At 38.7% G+C, this 19086-nt stretch overlaps 1 protein-coding gene across 4 annotated transcripts in view; it reads left to right on the top strand.

Annotated features, from left to right (window-relative positions):
• The window catches only part of DNAH3 (dynein axonemal heavy chain 3), a 168937-nt gene that overhangs the window by 83269 nt on the left and 66582 nt on the right, over positions 1 to 19086 (top strand). For all 4 annotated transcript variants that reach the window (XM_007084114.3, XM_042971395.1, XM_042971393.1 and 1 more), the window contains 6 exons: positions 1530 to 1641; positions 3495 to 3736; positions 10404 to 10504; positions 11900 to 12005; positions 14189 to 14318; positions 16772 to 17017. In XM_007084114.3, coding sequence (XP_007084176.2) covers positions 1530 to 1641; positions 3495 to 3736; positions 10404 to 10504; positions 11900 to 12005; positions 14189 to 14318; positions 16772 to 17017 — 937 coding nt within the window. The remainder of the gene's footprint in view (positions 1 to 1529; positions 1642 to 3494; positions 3737 to 10403; positions 10505 to 11899; positions 12006 to 14188; positions 14319 to 16771; positions 17018 to 19086) is intronic.

A 19086-nucleotide genomic window follows, 5' to 3' on the forward strand; every position in this document is an offset into this window, starting at 1 on the left:
GGTTCCTTTTTTAAAATTTGGGGATGAAACAAAACCTTTGGGGGCACTGGGCTTGAACTAGTCAGGACTTTATCAGTTTCCAGTGACAGAAACCCAACTCAAACTGCCTTAGTCAACAAAAGGGAGTCTGTTCACTTACCTAACTTGAAAAACCCAGATGTGTGTTGGCCTTAGGAACAGCAGGATCCAGGAAACTTTCTCTTCATTTCTGGGCTCTATCTCTGAGTTAAAACTTCATTCTTAGTTGGGTTTCCAGCAGCCTCAGACTTAGATTGTCCCAGGTTCAAGCCCAGAAGGAAAAAGAGCATTGCTCTCCAAATGGCTTCAGTAAATGTCTCAGGATTAACTTTGAATTGTGCTGGTAAAGTCACAAAACCACCCTGGAACCACTTACGAGGAAGATCATTTATATTTTGCAGCATGGGCCTGGCTTGGAAAATACCTTTTATCTGTTGAGAGTTCTAATCAAGTCAGAACTGCATTTAGGCCTCAAAAAAGGAAGTTTCCAGTTGAAGTGCAGGGTGCTAAGATGACTGCTGTTTCCTTTTCCCCTTTAAAAGCAAATAGAGGGGTGCCTGGGTAGCTCAGTTTGTTGAGGGTCAGATTCTTGATTTCATCCCAGGCCATGATCTCATGGTTTGGTTCATGATATCAAGCCCCAAGTAAGGTTCTGCACTGACAGTGAAGAATCTGCTTGGAATTCTCTCTCCCTCTCCCTCTCCCTCTCCCTCTCCCTCTCCCTCTCCCTCCCCCTCCCTCTCTCTCTGTGTCTCTCTGCCCCTCCCCAGCTCACACACAAACACACTCTTTCTCTCTCTTTTTTTTTTAAGTTTTTTAAAGTGTTTATTCTTGAAAGAGAGAGAGAGACAGAGCATGAGTAGGGAAGGGGCAGAGAGAGAGAGAGAGAGGGACACAGAATCTGAAACAGGCTCCAGGCTCAGAGCTGTCTGCACAGAGCCCAACACGGGGCTCAAACTCACAAGCTTGAGATCATGACCTGAGCTGAAGCTGGATGCTTAACTGACTGAGTCACCCAGGTGCCCCTCCCTTTCTCTTAAAATAAATAAATAAACATTAAAAAATGAAAAATAGAAGCAAATAGAAATGGCCTAATGAAAAAAATTGAGGCATTAAACTTAGACAGTCACCTGTGCAAATCATGGTTTCACCACTGATGAGTGTGGGCAAGTTACGTAACCTCTCTGGGGCTCAGCATTCCTACCACTAGAAGGTAGTTCATGATACCTGAGTGCATTAAATGAAATAATTTATGTAAGTCACTTGATGCTTAACCCATGGGTAGGTGCAGAGCAAATAGAAGGTCCCATTCCTTAAATATATGAGACATACACATGTATTTATTTACCCCAAAGGTATTTAAACTACAAATCATAAAAAGGACCACAGTTCACCAGGGGTTGAAGGGACTATGGAAATCCCCTTTTAGTCCCTCGTTCCTCACTGACATCTGACTGACTTGTAGCTCTGGAAGGTTTGCAATGATTAACTGTTTATATGTCTCTTCCCAGATCTACGAGATGATGCTGGTGAGACATGGCTATATGATTGTTGGAGACCCCATGGGTGGCAAGACCTGTGCTTATAAAGTGTTGGCTGCAGCTCTGGGTGATTTATACGCAGGTAAAGCTCACACCCCTGGCTTCCTGGGAGCACAGAACTCCCCAGTCAGTTGGCTGGCTCCATGGAGATAATGCCAGGCTATTAGTTTTGCCATCCCTGGATTGTGACATCAGAGCCAGAAATAGCACATGGCACACAGATGTCTGCAGGCAGAAAATAAAGGGGGGTGGGGTGGGAGCTTCTAACAGGAATTTTATATGCCTGTCATTAAGTGCAGGAATTTTCTCAGATTTCTCAAATGCTGAATAGGGGCTTCTCCAAAGGTTTCCCAATGAGAGAGAGACACTCCTATCAGTGTCCTAAACAAATTATTTTAAAAGCTGATTATTGCATGGTTTCTTTTCTTCTCCTTTTTTCCTTTTATCCCTTTTCCCCTTCTCTTTCCTTTGCTTCCCTTTCCCTTTTTTTCCCTTTTTTTCCCTTTTTTTCTCCTCCCTACCTTCTTTCCCTCCTTCTTTCCTTTCCCTCTTCCCCTTCCTTACTTCTATTTAATGTAGAACATAAGACCTCAGACTTTTGAGTCAGACCCAGACCTTGGACCGGTGATTAAACCTCTCTCAGCCTCTACTTTTTCAGCTGTGAAATGGGATTGTTGCGCAAATTAAGTGAGATTATGCAGGAAAGTAATCCAGCACAGTTTCTGATCAACAAATGGAAGCTGTGTTTATTGCCAGAGAAAGAGTTTTGGGGTTTTTTTCTTTTATAAAACGTAAGCCTATGGTTTTGAAAAACAATGCCTTGTATTTATACAATCCCTTCCAGTAGTTCAGCATATTTTTTTCTTTTTGTAACATTTTTATGTTTATTTTTGAGAGAGAGAGAGAGAGAGATAGAATGAGAGAATGAACTGGGTAGAGGGAGAGAGGGAATCCCAAGCAGGCTCCATGCTGTCAGCACAGAGCCTGACATGGGGCTCAGTCCCACAAACCGTGAGATCATGACCCAAGCTGAAATCAAGAGTTGACTGCTTAACTGACTGACATATTTTTTTCTAATAATTTTTGATGATTGAGTTGCTGTTGGATTTTTGAGGCTTTTGTTCTGGTGACTAACTTGGCCCTAGTAACTAATTAGGGCCTAGTAACTAAGCATTTCAAACTTACTATTTTCAACATTTGAATACAGTTTAGGAAACTAAATGAGAAAAGAGGCTATCCCATCGTTTTTGCCTTGGGATTCTGCAGAAATGGTTCTTTATTTAGCTCATGGTTTAAGCATTCCAACGTTTCCTTACTTTGAAGGATCATATAAAAGTGTGATTATTTTCTGTTATTGAATGCATCTGATGTGCCATCTATCAGCCTGTGTATTCCGGTTGGGTCCTTGTATTCTCATGGTGTGAATTTCTCAGCGGATACTTGCTGAGCAGCTAAAGAAGAGGTGTCAGGGCTAAATTAATCCTTCAGATAGAGAAAAGAAAAGTAGTCAATATTTTCCAGAATCATTTACATGTCTGCTATTCCTTCATTTCAAGTCAAAGCCAAGGTTCTTAGGGTAGCTGTGAGAGTCAGGTACATAAAGACACTTAATAACATGGACCTCTCTCCCTTACTGCTTGAGTTCATTTAGACCCAGACAGATTTCTTTAGATCTGACCAGAACATTTGCCCTGTTTGAAATGAGACTCAGAAGAAAATTTGGTGAGAAACTAGTGGGCATAATAACCTAATAATTTAAGTCATTGCCCATCCAGATATCCTAGCCTTTATAAGAACTGAGTACAAATTTCATAAGGACTCTGCATGGATGACATAATCATAAAGGTTGGTTGGTCTTTGAGGTGGCATTGTCTCTTGTCTAATGTTCTGGTCTCTCCAGAGCCTTTGTAACTCATGTTGAACCTTCTTGCTCAGCCAAAGAGATGGAAGAATTTGCTGTGGAGTATTTGATCATCAACCCCAAGGCCATCACCATGGGGCAGCTCTATGGGTGCTTTGACCAAGTGAGCCATGAATGGACAGATGGTGTCCTAGCCAATGTTTTCCGGGAACAAGCATCCTCAATATCTGATGAACGCAAATGGATTATATTTGATGGGCCAGTAGATGCTGTTTGGATCGAAAATATGAACACAGTTCTGGATGACAATAAAAAGGTACCTACTGAGTCTCATATCTCTTTTATATAGGTAGGTTATAAATTCTCTTTTTCAAGTGAGTAATTGACCCAAACTATATAATACATACATTTGTTACATGACGAATAAATGCCCCACAAGAAATTTAAGTTTATGAATTATGCTTTTATTTGTACTTGTGGGTAAGCTCTGTCTGTTTAGGGATAATGTTGCATCATGGTTAAAAGCATTGGTGTTGGCATCATATTGGACCACTAGCTCTACAACTGAGCTTTTGTACTGGGCAAGTCACATAACTTCTCTGAATCTCAATTTCCACATTTGTAAAAAGGTAGTAATAAAATAGGGATATTGGCAATTAAATAAGATAGCATGCACAAAGTGCCTGATATATGGAATGTATTTGATTATTCATTACGGTATATTTAAAGACTTAAAATAGCCATTTACTTTGCTCATGATATTGTGGATTAGAAATTTTGGAAGGGGTCAGCTGGGCTCAGCTCATCATTGTGATGTCAGCTAGGGCAGCCATGGATGGAGGATCCACAACCAAGGTGGCTTCCTCACTCGGTGTCTGGGGCTCATTCCTCCTTGGCCTGTCTCTCTCTGTCTTTCTTTCTCTTCAGATGACATCTCATCCGCCAGGCATCTCCACATGTGTCAGGTGTCTCACTTAGTGGTCTTGGGTAGTGATAGTTCTTACATGGTGGTTAATTTTCCAAAAGGCAGGAAGTGAAAGTTTCCAGGAAATTAAGAGCTGTGCTTGGAACTGGCATAGCATCACTTTCTCTGAATTCTAGCAGTTGAAGAAGTCACTGGGCCTACTCAGATTCAAGGGAGTGGAGAAAGAGACTCCACTTCTTGATGGAGCAGGGCAAGGTCACATTGCAACAGCATTCATGTGATGGAAGCTACTGCTACAGCAGTCTTTGGAAAATATATTCTGCCACAGTTAGCATATTGGCTAAAGACTTGGACTCTGGAGCCAGACAGGCTGTGTTCAAATCCTGCATAGCTGCTTACCAGTTGTATAAACTCAGGCAAGCTATTTAGTCTCTCTGTGTCTCAGCTGTATCATCTGTAAAAGGGGACTGTTAATTAGGAAGATTAGATAAGTTAATATTTTCAAAATGCTTCTGATAGCACCTAGCATATAATAAGTGCTATTTTACTATATGTTAAAATGAAATAAAAATTTTTTAAGATAGCTAAATGGATTTATTTATTTTTTTTTGTATTTGAATCACTTTCAAATTATGTTTTTTTTAATATATGAAATTTATTGTCAAATTGGTTTCCATACAACACCTAGTGCTCATCCCAAAAGATGCCCTCTTCAATACCCATCACCTACCCTCCCCTCCCTCCCACCCCCCATCAACCCTCAGTTTGTTCTCAGTTTTTAAGAGTCTCTTATGCTTTGGCTCTCTCCCACTCTAACCTCTTTTTTTTTTCCTTCCCCTCCCCCCATGGCTTTCTGTTAAGTTTCTCAGGATCCACATAAGAGTGAAAACATATGGTGTCTGTCTTTCTCTGTATGGCTTATTTCACTTAGCATCACACTCTCCAGTTCCATCCACATTGCTACAAAGGGCCATTATTTCATTCTTTCTCATTGCCACGTAGTGCTCCATTGTGTATATAAACCACAATTTCTTTATCCATTCATCAGTTGATGGACATTTAGGCTCTTGCCACAATTTGGCTATTGTTGAGAGTGCTGGTATAAACATTGGGGTACAAGTGCCCCTATGCATCAGTACTCCTGTATCCCTTGGGTAAATTCCTAGCAGTGCTACTGCTGGGTCATAGGATAGGTCTATTTTTAATTTTTTGAGGAACCTCTGCACTGTTTTCCAGAGTGGCTGCACCAGTTTGCATTCCCACCAACAGTGCAAGAGGGTTCCCGTTTCTCCACATCTTCGCCAGCATTTATAGTTCATTTTGACCACTCTGACTGGCGTGAGGTGATATCTGAGTGTGGTTCTGATTTGTATTTCCCTGATGAGGAGTGACGTGGAGCATCTTTTCATGTGCCTGTTGGCCATCTGGATGTCTTCTTTAGAGAAGTGTCTATTCATGTTTTCTGCCCATTTCTTCACTGGATTATTTGTTTTTTGGGTGTGGAGTTTGGTGATTTCTTTATAGATTTTGGATACTAGCCCTTTGTCCGATATGTCATTTGCAAATATCTTTTCCCATTCTGTTGGTTGCCTTTTAGTTTTGTTGATTGTTTCCTTTTCTGTGCAGAAGCTTTTTATCTTCATGAAGTCCCAATAGTTCATTTTTGCTTTTAATTCCCTTGCCTTTGGAGATGTGTCAAGTAAGAAATTGCTGCGGCTGAGGTCAGAGAGGTTTTTCCCTGCTTTCTCCTCTAGGGTTTTGATGGTTTCCTGTCTCACATTCAGGTCCTTCATCCATTTTGACTTTACTTTTGTGAATGGTGTAAGAAAGTGGTCTAGTTTCATTCTTCTGCATGTTGCTGTCCATTTCTCCCAGCACCATTTGTTAAAGAGACTGTCTTTTTTTTCATTGGATATTCTTTCCTGCTTTGTCAAAGATGAGTTGGCCATACTTTTGTGGGTCTAGTTCTGGGGTTTCTATTCTATTCCATTGGTCTGTGTGTCTGTTTTTATGCCAATACCATGCTGTCTTGATGATGACAGCTTTGTAGTAGAGGCTAAAGTCTGGGATTGTGATGCCTCCTGCTTTGGTCTTCTTCTTCAAAATTACTTTGGCTATTCGGGGCCTTTTGTGGTTCCATATGAATTTTAGGATTGCTTGTTCTAGCTTCGAGAAGAATGCTGGTGCAATTTTGATTGGGATTGCATTGACTGTGTAGATAGCTTTGGGTAGTATTGACATTTTAATAATATTTATTCTTCCAACCCACGAGCACGGAATGTTTTTCCATTTCTTTATATCTTCTTCAATTTCCTTCCTAAGTTTTCTATAGTTTTCAGCAGACAGATCTTTTACATCTTTGGTTAGATTTATCCCTAGGTATTGTATGCTTCTTGGTGCAATTGTGAATGGGATCAGTTTCTTTATTTGTCTTTCTGTTGCTTCATTGTTAGTGTATAAGAATGCAACTGATTTCTGTACATTGATTTTGTATCCTGCAACTTGGCTGATTTCATGTATCAGTTCTAGCAGACTTTTGGTGGAGTCTATTGGGTTTTCCATGTATAATATCATGTCATCTGCAAAAAGTGAAAACTTGACTTCATCTTTGCCAATTTTGATGCCTTTGATTTCCTTTTGTTGTCTGATTGCTGATGCTAGCACTTCCAACACTATGTTAAACAACAGCGGTGAGAGTGGACACCCCTGTCGTGTTCCTGATCTCAGGGGGAAAGCTCTGTTTTTCCCCATTGAGGATGATATTAGCTGTGGGCTTTTCATAAATGGCTTTTATGATGTTTAAGTATGTTCCTTCTATCCTGACTTTCTCAAGGATTTTTATTAAGAAAGGATTCGAATTTTGTCAAATGCTTTTTCTGCATCGATTGACAGGATTATATGGTTCTTATCTTTTCTTTTATTAATGTGATGTATCACGTTGATTGATTTGCGAATGTTGAACCAGCCCTGCAGCCCAGGAATGAATCCCACTTAATCATGGTGAATAATTCTTTTTATAAGCTGTTGAATTCGATTTGCTAGTATCTTGTTGAGAATTTTTGTATCCATATTCATCAGGGATATTGGCCTGTAGTTCTCTTTTTTTACTGGCTCTCTGTCTGGTTTAGGAATCAAAGTAATACTGGCTTCATAGAATGAGTCTGGAAGTTTTCCTTCCCTTTCTATTTTTTGGAATAGCTTGAGAAGGATAGGTATTATCTCTGCTTTAAATATCTGGTAGAATTCCCCAGGGAAGCCATCTCATCCTGGACTCTTATTTGTTGGGAGATTTTTGATAACTGATTCAGTTTCTTCGCTGGTTATGGGTCTGTTCAAGCTTTCTATTTCCTCCTGTTTGAGTTTTGGAAGTGTGTGGGTGTTTAGGAATTTGTCCATTTCTTCCAGGTTGTCCAATTTGTTGGCATATAATTTTTCGTAGTATTCCCTGATAATTGCTTGTATCTCTGAGGGATTGGTTGTAATAATGCCATTTTAATTCATGATTTTATCTATTTGGGTCATCTCCCTTTTCTTTTTGAGAAGCCTGGCTAGAGGTTTACCAACTGTGTTTATTTTTTCAAAAAACCAACTCTTGGTTTCATTGATCTGCTCTACAGTTTTTTTAGATTCAATATTGTTTATTTCTGCTATGATCTTTATTATTTCTCTTCTTCTGCTGGGTTTGGGGTGTCTTTGCTGCTCTGCTTCTATTTCCTTTAGGTGTGCTGTTAGATTTTGTATTTGGGATTTTTCTTGTTTCTTGAGATAGACCTGGATTGCAATGTATTTTCCTCTCAGGACTGCCTTTGCTGCATCCCAAAGCATTTGGATTGTTGTATTTTCATTTTCGTTTATTTCCATATATTTTTTTAATTTCTTCTCTAATTGCCTGGTTGACCCATTCCTTCTTTAGTAGGGTGTTCTTTAACCTCCATGCTTTTGGAGGTTTTCCAGACTTTTTCCTGTGGTTGATTTCACGCTTCATCGCATTGTGGTCTGAAAGTATGCATGGTATGATCTCAATTCTTGTATACTTATGAAGCGCTGTTTTGTGACCCAGTATGTGATCTATCTTGGAGAATGTTCCATGTGCACTCGAGAAGAAAGTATATTCTGTTGCTTTGGGATGCAGAGTTCTAAATATATCTGTCAAGTCCATCTGATCCAATGTATCATTCAGGGCCCTTGTTTCTTTATTGACCGTGTGTCTAGATGATCTATCCATTGTTGTAAGTGGGATATTAAAGTCCCCTGCAATTACCACATTCTTGTCAATAAGGTTGCTTATGTTTGTGAGTAATTGTTTTATATATTTGGGGGCTCCTGTATTTGGCGCATAGACATTTATAATTGTTAGTTCTTCATGGATAGACCCTGTAATTATTATATAATGCCCTTCTTCATCTCTTATTACAGCCTTTAATTTAAAGTCTAGTTTGTCTGATATAAGTATGGATACTCCAGCTTTCTTTTGACTTTCAGTAGCATGATAGATAGTTCTGCATACCCTCACTTTCAATCTGAAGGTGTCGTCAGGTCTAAAATGAGTCTCTTGTAGACAGCAAATAAATGGGTCTTGTTTTTTTTTTATCCATTGTGATACCCTATGTCTTTTGGCTGCAGCATTTAGTCCATTTACATTCAGTGTTATTATAGAAAGATATGGGTTTAGAGTCATTGTGATGTCTGTAAGTTTCATGCTTGTAGCGATGTCTCTGGTACTTTGTCTCACAGGATCCCCCTTAAGATCTCTTGTAGGGCTGGTTTAGTGGTGATGAAAAATGAAATGAAATTTATCACCATTTTAAGGAAGTTTCTATACTGAATATGCATGATTATTGAATCAAAATATACTTTCCTACTACATTTAAATTTCACAAGACTAGGAGTGAGTCATGCTCAATGGAAGGCCTAATTATCCAAATTACACACATACGCTAATTATAATATGTGCGTAATTTTGATTACATAACATAAAAATTGAAATGTTTTATTATATTATATAGGCCATGTAATATAAACTAATTGTACAAATGTATTTGTTGGTTTTGAGATAAGAAGTATAAAGAGTTATAAACCATGAATTCCTGATGGCTCTTCCTGTCACTGGGTGTAAATCAAACTACCGTCAGAGGTATGGGTCTCTTTTACTTTTCTTGATATTCAGAGATGATACTGCTGGTGGTGTCAGCCCCATAATGGCTTTTGACCTTCTTGGGGATGCCTGTAGTGACCTGATTCTAGTGACCTGTTTCCAGGTGTGGGCCAGGTAATGTACAAAGAACTTTTTAAGCACAACTTTGAATGAACAGCAGGGAGTAATGGGGTTTCCTCTTTGCCACTGAGAGACCGAAGCCTCAGGCAATCTTGTGACTTAAAGATCTCACTTGAACCCATGTTGGCAAATAGGAAGTACCACTTCTTTGTACGTACACTGAGTCTCCCCTGTGTGTTTGAACTGCTTTCTACAGGGACATACTCTCTAAACACTAGGATTTCCAGTGGTCTTTCCTTCCATTCCAGAAAGGATTTGTAGAGATGTTCTTGTCCCTGTAGACTTACACCAGTCCATGGGAGATCCCAAAAGGAGTCCTTCATGGGAAACTTGAGCAAATAAAACAGGAGAAAGGTGTGCAGTTACATCTATATTAAATGCTAAGGAAGGAACCATGAAACTTGATGTAGTCTGATAACTTCTTGATCCTTCATCTAAGGCTGCAATTCATTGACTCTCTGACCTCACTATTTAAAATCACCTGGCCCTGGCTGAGCATTTTCCAGCTTCCTCTTCTACTTAATTATTTTCCAAAGCACTTTCATCATGTTATGTGCTATGTATTTTATCATCTGTTTCCTCCCAGCAGAATGTAAATCCCAAGAGCACAGGGATTTTTGTCTGTTTTATTCTACATATCTAGAACAGTGCCTGATGCATATAGTTAGTGCTCAAGAAGTACTGAATGAATTTAAACCATCTCTGTCTCCACTGAAGCCTTTCACTTGCAGATAGAATTTAACCCCTTTGCCTGCCCTCCACTTCTCTGCTTTGCCCTTTCAGCTGTGTTTAATGAGTGGAGAGATTATCCAGATGAGCCCCAAGATGAGTCTGATCTTCGAGCCAGCGGATCTGGAGCAGGCCTCGCCAGCCACTGTGAGCAGGTCAGTCAGCCTCATACTGGCACCCTGAGGGAATTGTATGTATATACCCATCTTCTTTATGCATTCATCTATGAATTGCTTCCACAATATGGCTATTGTAAATAATGGTGCAATAAGCATAGGGGTGCATGTATCCCTTTGAATTAGTGTTTTTGTAACAAACTGTAATATTTATATATCACTCAAAATAAATAAATTATACTGACCTAGAACTCTATGGATAAATCTTATTAACTATAAAATCTTAGCAATGTTATGTATAAAAATAAGCACACAATAGTATATATAGTGCAGTGTCTCCATTTAAACTGCTAAAAACAACTAACGTAAATAAATTTACATTATAGGAACATATAGAAATACTATAAAACTATATAAGAAAGAAAGAAATCAAGAGACAGGTGACCATGAAATTCAAGATAATGAGTTACATCAGGTGGAGAAAGCCATGGGTATAGGATAATGGAGACCAAATGGGTTAGATGAAAGTTATTGTCAAGATCCTAGCTTCTGTCTGGGTGGTGGGTTCATGGATACTCATTAAATTATTGAAAACCCTTAACTAAGAAATAAGAAAGGCCCTGCATGGGCTACTGATAGTGTGCCAAGGATGACAATGAATCCAATTCTGTACCTGAGGTTCATAAAAAAAATAAAGTCAGCCCACATTCTAAAAGGCAATGTCAGGGAGTAGAAAGAGCAATGGCAAATTAGACCAACTTGGTCTTCCACCCTGGCCATGTCAATATCTAGCTGTGTGGCCTCTTCCAAGTCACTTAGCCTCTCTGAGCCAGTTTCCTCATGTCTTAAAACATGACCATAAAGATATCCTTAAAGATAAAGGTCATTAGGACATAGCATAGTGCCTGACATGCAGTAGATGCTCAATAAATGGCAGCCATATTTTAATGGGGGGAAAAAAACCATGTACTACATACAATATCAGTACTTATTAATGCTAATGATAATAGTTTCCATTGATTATGAGTTTTCTATATCCTGGAAATGGCACTGAATTATTTGTTGGCATTTTCTTATTTAACCACTGTAACAGCCGTATGAACTATGTATTTTTTGTTTCTTGATTTATAGACAAGGATGAAGAATTTCAGAGATAATAAAGAAAGCTTGCCCAAGGCCACTCAGATAGTAGAACCTGGGGCTGGGATTTGAACCCAGGTCTCTCTTATTCCCAAGACCAAGCTGTTATCACTGGTCCCCATCCTTTGCTGACAAAATCTGGGCACCTTCCTTTTGGCCTAGAGCAGGCAAGGGTCTGTGCTCCACCCCAAGCTACAGCCCCTTACCTTGCCATGACTGCCTGCATTTACCTCGCCCCTGTGTGCTTGGGAGCCTAGAGGTGGACCAGGCTGGTTCTCTCTTTGTGCTTGCCAGGTGTGGGATGATCTACATGGAGCCCCATCAACTAGGCTGGAAGCCCTTGAAGGACTCTTATATGGACACCCTGCCCACCAGTCTCACTGAGGAGCACAAGGAATTGGTGAGACCATCAGACTCCTTTACTTCCCCTCCCTCCCTGTCTCCCTGCTCCTCATTTCTAAGGCCTTCTAGACACATCTTTACCTTCTAATTCCAGGATGCAAGAACAGGCAGTGGCTCCCCTGCTTGCCTCTAGTTGTCTTCTTTCCTGGCTGCCTGCCATTTTTCCAACTTTGTTGTCCATGTGGAGAGGATGGGATATGGTCAATTTCTACTTTTCTTCTACCTTCTCCATCACTCCCCATCTCCCCAGTGGAGAATTCTGATGCTTGAGAACATTCTATAAGGTGGCTGGAATGTCACTCCTTTTCCCATTGCTCCACTAGCAGAAATATCTCTAGAAGTTGCTCTAGAGATAGGCCAGATTAGGAAGAGCTGTGTTCCTCTCTGTACTGCCACTCCCCATCCTGGTGACCTCGACTTCATACCTCTCATATCTAGGGAGCTGGAGCCAGCTTAGAAAAGCTTGTATTGCAGGTACTAAGAGTATATGTCCCCTTCTTCCCTTTCTAAAAGAGGTGTGAACATTCAGGTTAATGGGTACATGAGCACACTCTCAGCCTAGGGAATCAGGAAGGGAGAACCCAAGCTTTTGGTGGCTTTTGTCTTTCCCTGCATTAATAGAATTCTAGGAAAGTTTCTCACCGAAGAAGCCAAGAAAGGTATAGTTGAGCTCTCTTCCTGCTGTGGAAATACTCTGATGAGCTATGTAGGATGGCCCCATTCCTGTCACATTTATATGCACGTACCATGTATATAATCACATACTTATACAGATACATGCCCACATGCACATCAAGAGACCAATCTATACAGGTGCACAGGAAGCCTTCAGTGCGACTCCTCAGCGTCCTTAGGACAAAGTCTAACTTCTTATCAGGGCCTCTGAAACCTCAGTCTGACCCTGTCGCCTTTCTGAACTCATCACTACCCTCTTCTTCAACTTATTACCCTGCAGCTCTTGTATTTTGTTTCCATTCCTAGAAGACCCCAGGTTTCATCACCTCAAGACTTTCGCACCTTTTCTTCCTCTTCCTGGAAATGTTGTCCCATTTTATCTTCTGAGGGATGATTCACCTTCATCATCTCAACATAAAGGCCTCCTCCTCTAAGAAGCCTTCCCTGACCACCCTACTAAGCCCTTCCCATTATTCCCCATTGTAGCATCTTTATTTGTTTCCTGCTAGTACTTTCCATGATTTGTAAGTATTTTATTTATTTCCTTGCTTGTTTAGTTATTTATTTTTTGTCTCCCCTATCCTTCAGTAATTTCTGAGAGGGCAGGAATCTTGTCTATCTTGTGGGTTGTTTATCCTCAGCACCTACAACACTGTAATTACTAGATACTCAATAAGTATTTGTTGGCTGGATGAATATACCACATATTCATGTACACATGTATATGTATTCATATATATGTTCATGTGTATGTATTCATATATACATATAAATGCATCTATATATTTATATACGGATATATATCTATATCTATATCTATATAGATATAGATATAGATATATACATGTATTTATTTAGTGATGACCTATCTACTTCCCAAAAAATGACTTAAGATAATTTACAGTGACAACCACAAATATTTTAACAAAAATGAAAAAATATCCCAAATAAGAGGATAAAGGAAAAATTTTTTGGAAAGAGTAACTGGGGTGAAGAGCAGAGACGAGAATCATTATACCTACAAATAAGTACATACATACATACATACATACATACATACATACATACATACAGATAATTACTGAAAATCAGCCTTGAACTTAGCTCTGCACTTCCTATGGCCACTTTATACAGGAGTCCAGCCTAAAGTCATTTGAAAATCTTGTTTAGGGTTCCTAATGATTTTATACAAACAAGTCAGATGCCCAATTTGGGTCCTAAAACTACTTTATGCATCTTGTAGCTGACCCACAGTAGCTCCAAGCCTCTGAGTATCCAGCTCTGGGTAGTAAAATGGGAGAAGTAGGGATGGTCTGTGGGCTGCCTGTCCATCGAGTAGGAAGTTTAAGTCAGGGCCCTGGGTACCTTTGGTCCTTTTCCCAATACACCTGCATTCAAAAATAATCAGCAACTTTACCAGCATCCCTGGCCTTCCAGAAGTGTACCAAACCCTTAGCCTTAAACTCATTTTTTGATAACGTCTTCAAATTTCATTTCTACTTTCAGGTCAATGATATGTTCATGTGGCTTGTCCAGCCCTGCCTGGAGTTTATTCACCTTCAGTGTAAATTTGTGGTCCAAACTTCTCCCATCCACCTTGCTTCCTCAATGATGAGACTGTACTCCTCTCTGCTTGGTACGTGCTACTATGATTCTTGAAGGTGGGGTATATGTGGGATATTTCTTCCTCTTCCCCATCCCTTCTATTCCTGCCCCGTCCATGAGTCACAACGAGACTGGCATTTTAGTCTAGAACAAACAAGCCTTTGGAGTGGAGATAGTAGAATTTAGCGGAAGGAATCCATGTTTTGGGGCTTTAACATTAATCTTAGATTGATTTCCTGGATGTTTTTGTGCAAATTACCCCATCTTTTCTTGTGTTAGGTTTCTCGTCCACACAATGAGGATAAAAATCTCTGTCTCTCTTTACCTAACTAGGATATCCTGGAGGGAAATGAATTTACATGATACATATGAATGTATCTGAGAAAAAAAGATTCTGCAAAAAATAAGACCAGAGATTTTCCTGTGTTAAGAAAACTTATAAAAATCTGATTTCACAAAATACATAGTTACACGGTCAAGAGAACTGATCACATCAGCTACAAAACTAGGGAACTTCTCCAGGACATGAGAAGTACCTAAATCATAGAACTATTTGTTTAAAGGTCCTAGAGAATTTCCCTGTAACCATCACATATAAATCAAATTTCATTGAATTCTGTGGGAAATGACAAAGCATGTGTCCATTTGGATAACTTCTTCCTGGATGACATTTCTTTTTCAATATCTCACATAATTCAGGCTCAAGATGGATCTTCCCAGAACTTCTGTTACATGTACATTTTCTCAGCTCATTGCTTCCAAAGGCATTATAGGAACAGATTAAAAAAATGTAATATGGTGAACAGTTGAGTGGAGACTTTCTTTGGCTAAATATTATGTGATTTTTCTGAAATTAAAATTACAGGCAATTTCAAAAGCACACTAACTGCATACAATGCCATATATTTGCATCATTAGTTGCAAATTTTGCATATTTTCCCAAGCCCTGTTTCCTGTCCTTGTGTTGTATCTTCTCCAGGAAAAAAGGCATCGCATGAGAAACGGACTCATTGTCCCCAGCACTGAGTGCCCTAATATCTTGCCTTCCCAGATCTATAGCCATGAGTCCTATCAGGAGTGTTGAAAGACACACAACTACTAAAAACTGGGGACATGAACACAGACATGTCTGATTTCAGAGCCCTAACTTTTTCCTCTGTCAGTGCTAAAATGCAGGAGTATGGTAACTATGATCAATCAGCAAGGCGTTGAGCTAAGGAATACTAAATACATTTGTTAGCCTTTTATTTTAAAATAATTTCAGGCTTGCAAAAAAATTGCTAAAGGACTATGTTGAGTCACATATCCCTTCACCTAGCTTCCTTTAAAGTTAACATCTTACATAACCAAGGCACAATGATCAAAATAAGAAAATTGAAACTGATACTAAACTATTAACTACACTACAGACTTTATTTGCAGTTCATCAATTTTTCCACAAATGTCCTTTTTCTGTTCTAGGATGCAATTCAGGAGGTCACTTTTTTTTTTTAATTGTTGTATCTCATTCGTGTCCTTCAATCTATGACAGCTCCTCAGTCTTTCCTTGCCTTTTTTTAAAAATAAACCCAGCATGGGGCTTAAACTGATGACCCCCAAATCGAGTCACATGTTCTACTGACTGAGCCAGCCAGGCACCCCTTTCCTTGTCTTTTATAACTTGGTTACTTGATAAATAATGGTCATTTATTTTATAGAATATCTCTCAATTTAAGAGATATGTTTTCTCATAATTAGATTGGGGTTATGCATTTTCAGTAAGAATACCATGAAAGTGATGATGTATCCTTCTCTGTACATCATCATGGGGCACATGATGTTGCTATATGTTATGACTGGCGAAGGCTCTGGTGAAAGTTAGCTTTGATCAGAGCCACATTTCTCCACTGTAAGAGAAGAGTTACTATGTTTTCCTTCATAATTAATAAGTATTTGGGGGGAGGGGAGACAATTTGAAACCATGCAAATATCCTATTTGCTCCTCAAATTTTCACCCACTGATTTTAATATCTATTGGATCTTGTCTACCACAGTTATTACGGCAGCATTTGCCTAATGTTAATTTTCTGTTTCTCTGTGTATTCCTTCTATATTTACTAATTAGAATTCTTCTGTAAGGAAAAACTGTTCTTCCCTGTTTCTTTGCTAATTCAGTTATTTGCTGATTAAAGTATGAACTCACAATATTTATTTTATCCTATGGGTTATAATCCAATGCTATAGTTATTTTGATGCTCAAATGTCTTCAGCCATTGAGAGCTCCTTCAGGTTGGTGCCCATGTCCTTTCAAAATTAGAAGAAGTTTTTAAAACTAGCACAAAGAAATATGTGGATAAAGGATCTGGCAGGTGATGGCCACTCAGCCACTATCATTCCCCTCTCCAGAGCCCTCACAGACAAGATCACCCAGCTCACATTGTTTATAGATCTGTATATAAGCAGATATTTGCAGCTTTTCCTGAGGTTCCTTTTTCTTGCTTTTAGATGAAATCAGAAAAATAGACAAGGAGGAAAGTGAATTATTTGAAGGCCCAACAAGCCAACAAATCTTTCTCTGGCTGCAAGGTCTATTCCTCTTTGCCTTGGTGTGGACCGTGGCCGGCACCATCAATGCGGACAGCAGAAAGAAATTTGATCTGTTTTTCCGCAACCTGATCATGGGTATGGATGATAACAATCCAAGGCCCAAAAGCGTCAAACTTACCAAAAACAACATCTTTCCTGAAAGAGGTAACTTAGTACCTGTTTGTTTTGTCTTGCTATAATAATCTGGATCATATGGTTCCAAAATCCAATCAAAATGTGTGGTCCAAGTGAGTGTTTTACAATGGCCAGGTGACATTATGTAGCTTGCCTGAGTGGGTTCAAGGTCTTCAGAGCCGGCCCACATGTGTAAGAGATGGATGGCTCAAAGTCAGGGTCTTATGGGATGTTTTAACTATTGTTTTAATTTAGAAAAGTTGATATAACTTTTTTTCCCCCAAAATTACCCATAATTCCATCATTCAAACAGACTCCAGGAGACAGAATGAGAAATATAGCACATTTGTTTTTCTTATTCCCTTCTAGCCTTATTCTGTGTGTTTACATTCATCGTATTATGTTGATTATGGCGTTAATATTCATTGTAATTTTGTCATTGTAATCTAATTTCATGTTGAAATGTTTCCATTTTTGCCATATACATTTTCTTCAAAGTGATCACTTTAATGATCTATAAATATTCTATGTGTGACATCATTTACTAAAAGATCAAAAGATTTTTTTTCTTTTAAGTGGCTTTCACTATTATTTTTCTTAACACCATGATGATATATAAAAGTTATTTTTTAATATTTTACATTTAAACATGTTATTTATTTATTTATTTATTTATTTATTTATTTTTAATATGAAATTTATTGTCAAATCGGTTTCCATACAACACGCAGTGCTCATCCCAACAGGTGCCCTCCTCAATGCCCATCACCCACTTTCCCCTCCCTCCCACCCCCCCATCAACCCTCAGTTTATTCTCAGTTTTTAAGAGTCTCTTATGGTTGGGCTCCCTCCCTCTCTCTCTTTTTTCCTTCCCCTCCCCCATGGTCTTCTGTTAAGTTAGAAAATACAGAGAATAGCAAAAAATAAAAATCAGTGGTAATCCAACTACCCACAAATAAACACTTAAAATTTTTTTCTTCAAGTTTTTTTCTATATTTCTGTAACAAAAAGGAGATCATACTATAAACACTTTCCAAATAGCTTTACTTTTTGTGATTATAAAATAGTAGATAAAGGGTGATGAAATAACTTCTAGAGTGATAGTAATGTGTATATTGAGAAAGATTTGGTTTACACAGATATGTGCATTTGTCAAAACTCAGTGAATGTGCACTTAGGATTTGTACATTTCATTGCATGTAAATTTTAGATCAAGAGAAAAAGCATAAACAAATACTGAACAGTGAATGATATAAATGCTGAAGTTTACGGGGAAGTGTATAGATGTTTTACGTTGAAGTCTGTCAAAAAATCAGATGGCTTACTTGATAGATGGATGAGCAGGTATATGATAAAACAAGTAAAAACTAATCATAAGGTTTAGGAGAAGGGTATGTAAGTGTTTGCTGTACAGTGTTTTCAGTATTTATGTTTGAAATTTTTCCTAATGATAATAATAAATGAATGAACAAGTAGGGGCCACCCACTGCCCCTGTACACACAGTCCTTCCTCAGCACATGAGGCACACTTTATCTGATATGGTCATCTGTCCCAGTGAACTGCATAGAGGCCCTGGGCCAATCCAATATTTAGATTGTAGTACAATCATTCTGTTTTCTTTCTTTCTTTCTTTCTTTCTTTCTTTCTTTCTTTCTTTCTTTCTTTCTTTCTCTTTCTCTTTTCTTTTTTTTTTTCTTCTCTCTTCTTTTCTTTGTCTTCCCCTTCCTTCCTTCTCTCCTCCTCCTCGTTTCTCTTTTACTTCTTCTTTGATTTAGAAGATTCTTTTTTATTTTGGTAAAATATGTATAATATAAAAATTTACCATTTTAACCATTTTTAAGTATACAGTTCAGTGGTGTTAAACATTGTTGTGCACCCATCACCACCATTTATCTCCAGAACTTTTTTCATCTTCCCAAACTAAAACTCCATATTCTGTAAACACTAACTCTCCATTTCTCCCCTCCTTCTGGCTCCCCTATCCCCAGCATCCACCACCCCACTTTCAGTCTCTATAAATCTGACTACTCTAGGTACCTCATTTAAATAGAATCACATAGTATTTGTCCTTTTTTGACAAGTTTATTTCACTTAGTAA

The sequence above is a fragment of the Panthera tigris genome, chromosome E3 (genome assembly GCF_018350195.1).
Source record: "Panthera tigris isolate Pti1 chromosome E3, P.tigris_Pti1_mat1.1, whole genome shotgun sequence".
Taxonomy (NCBI): domain Eukaryota; kingdom Metazoa; phylum Chordata; class Mammalia; order Carnivora; family Felidae; genus Panthera; species Panthera tigris.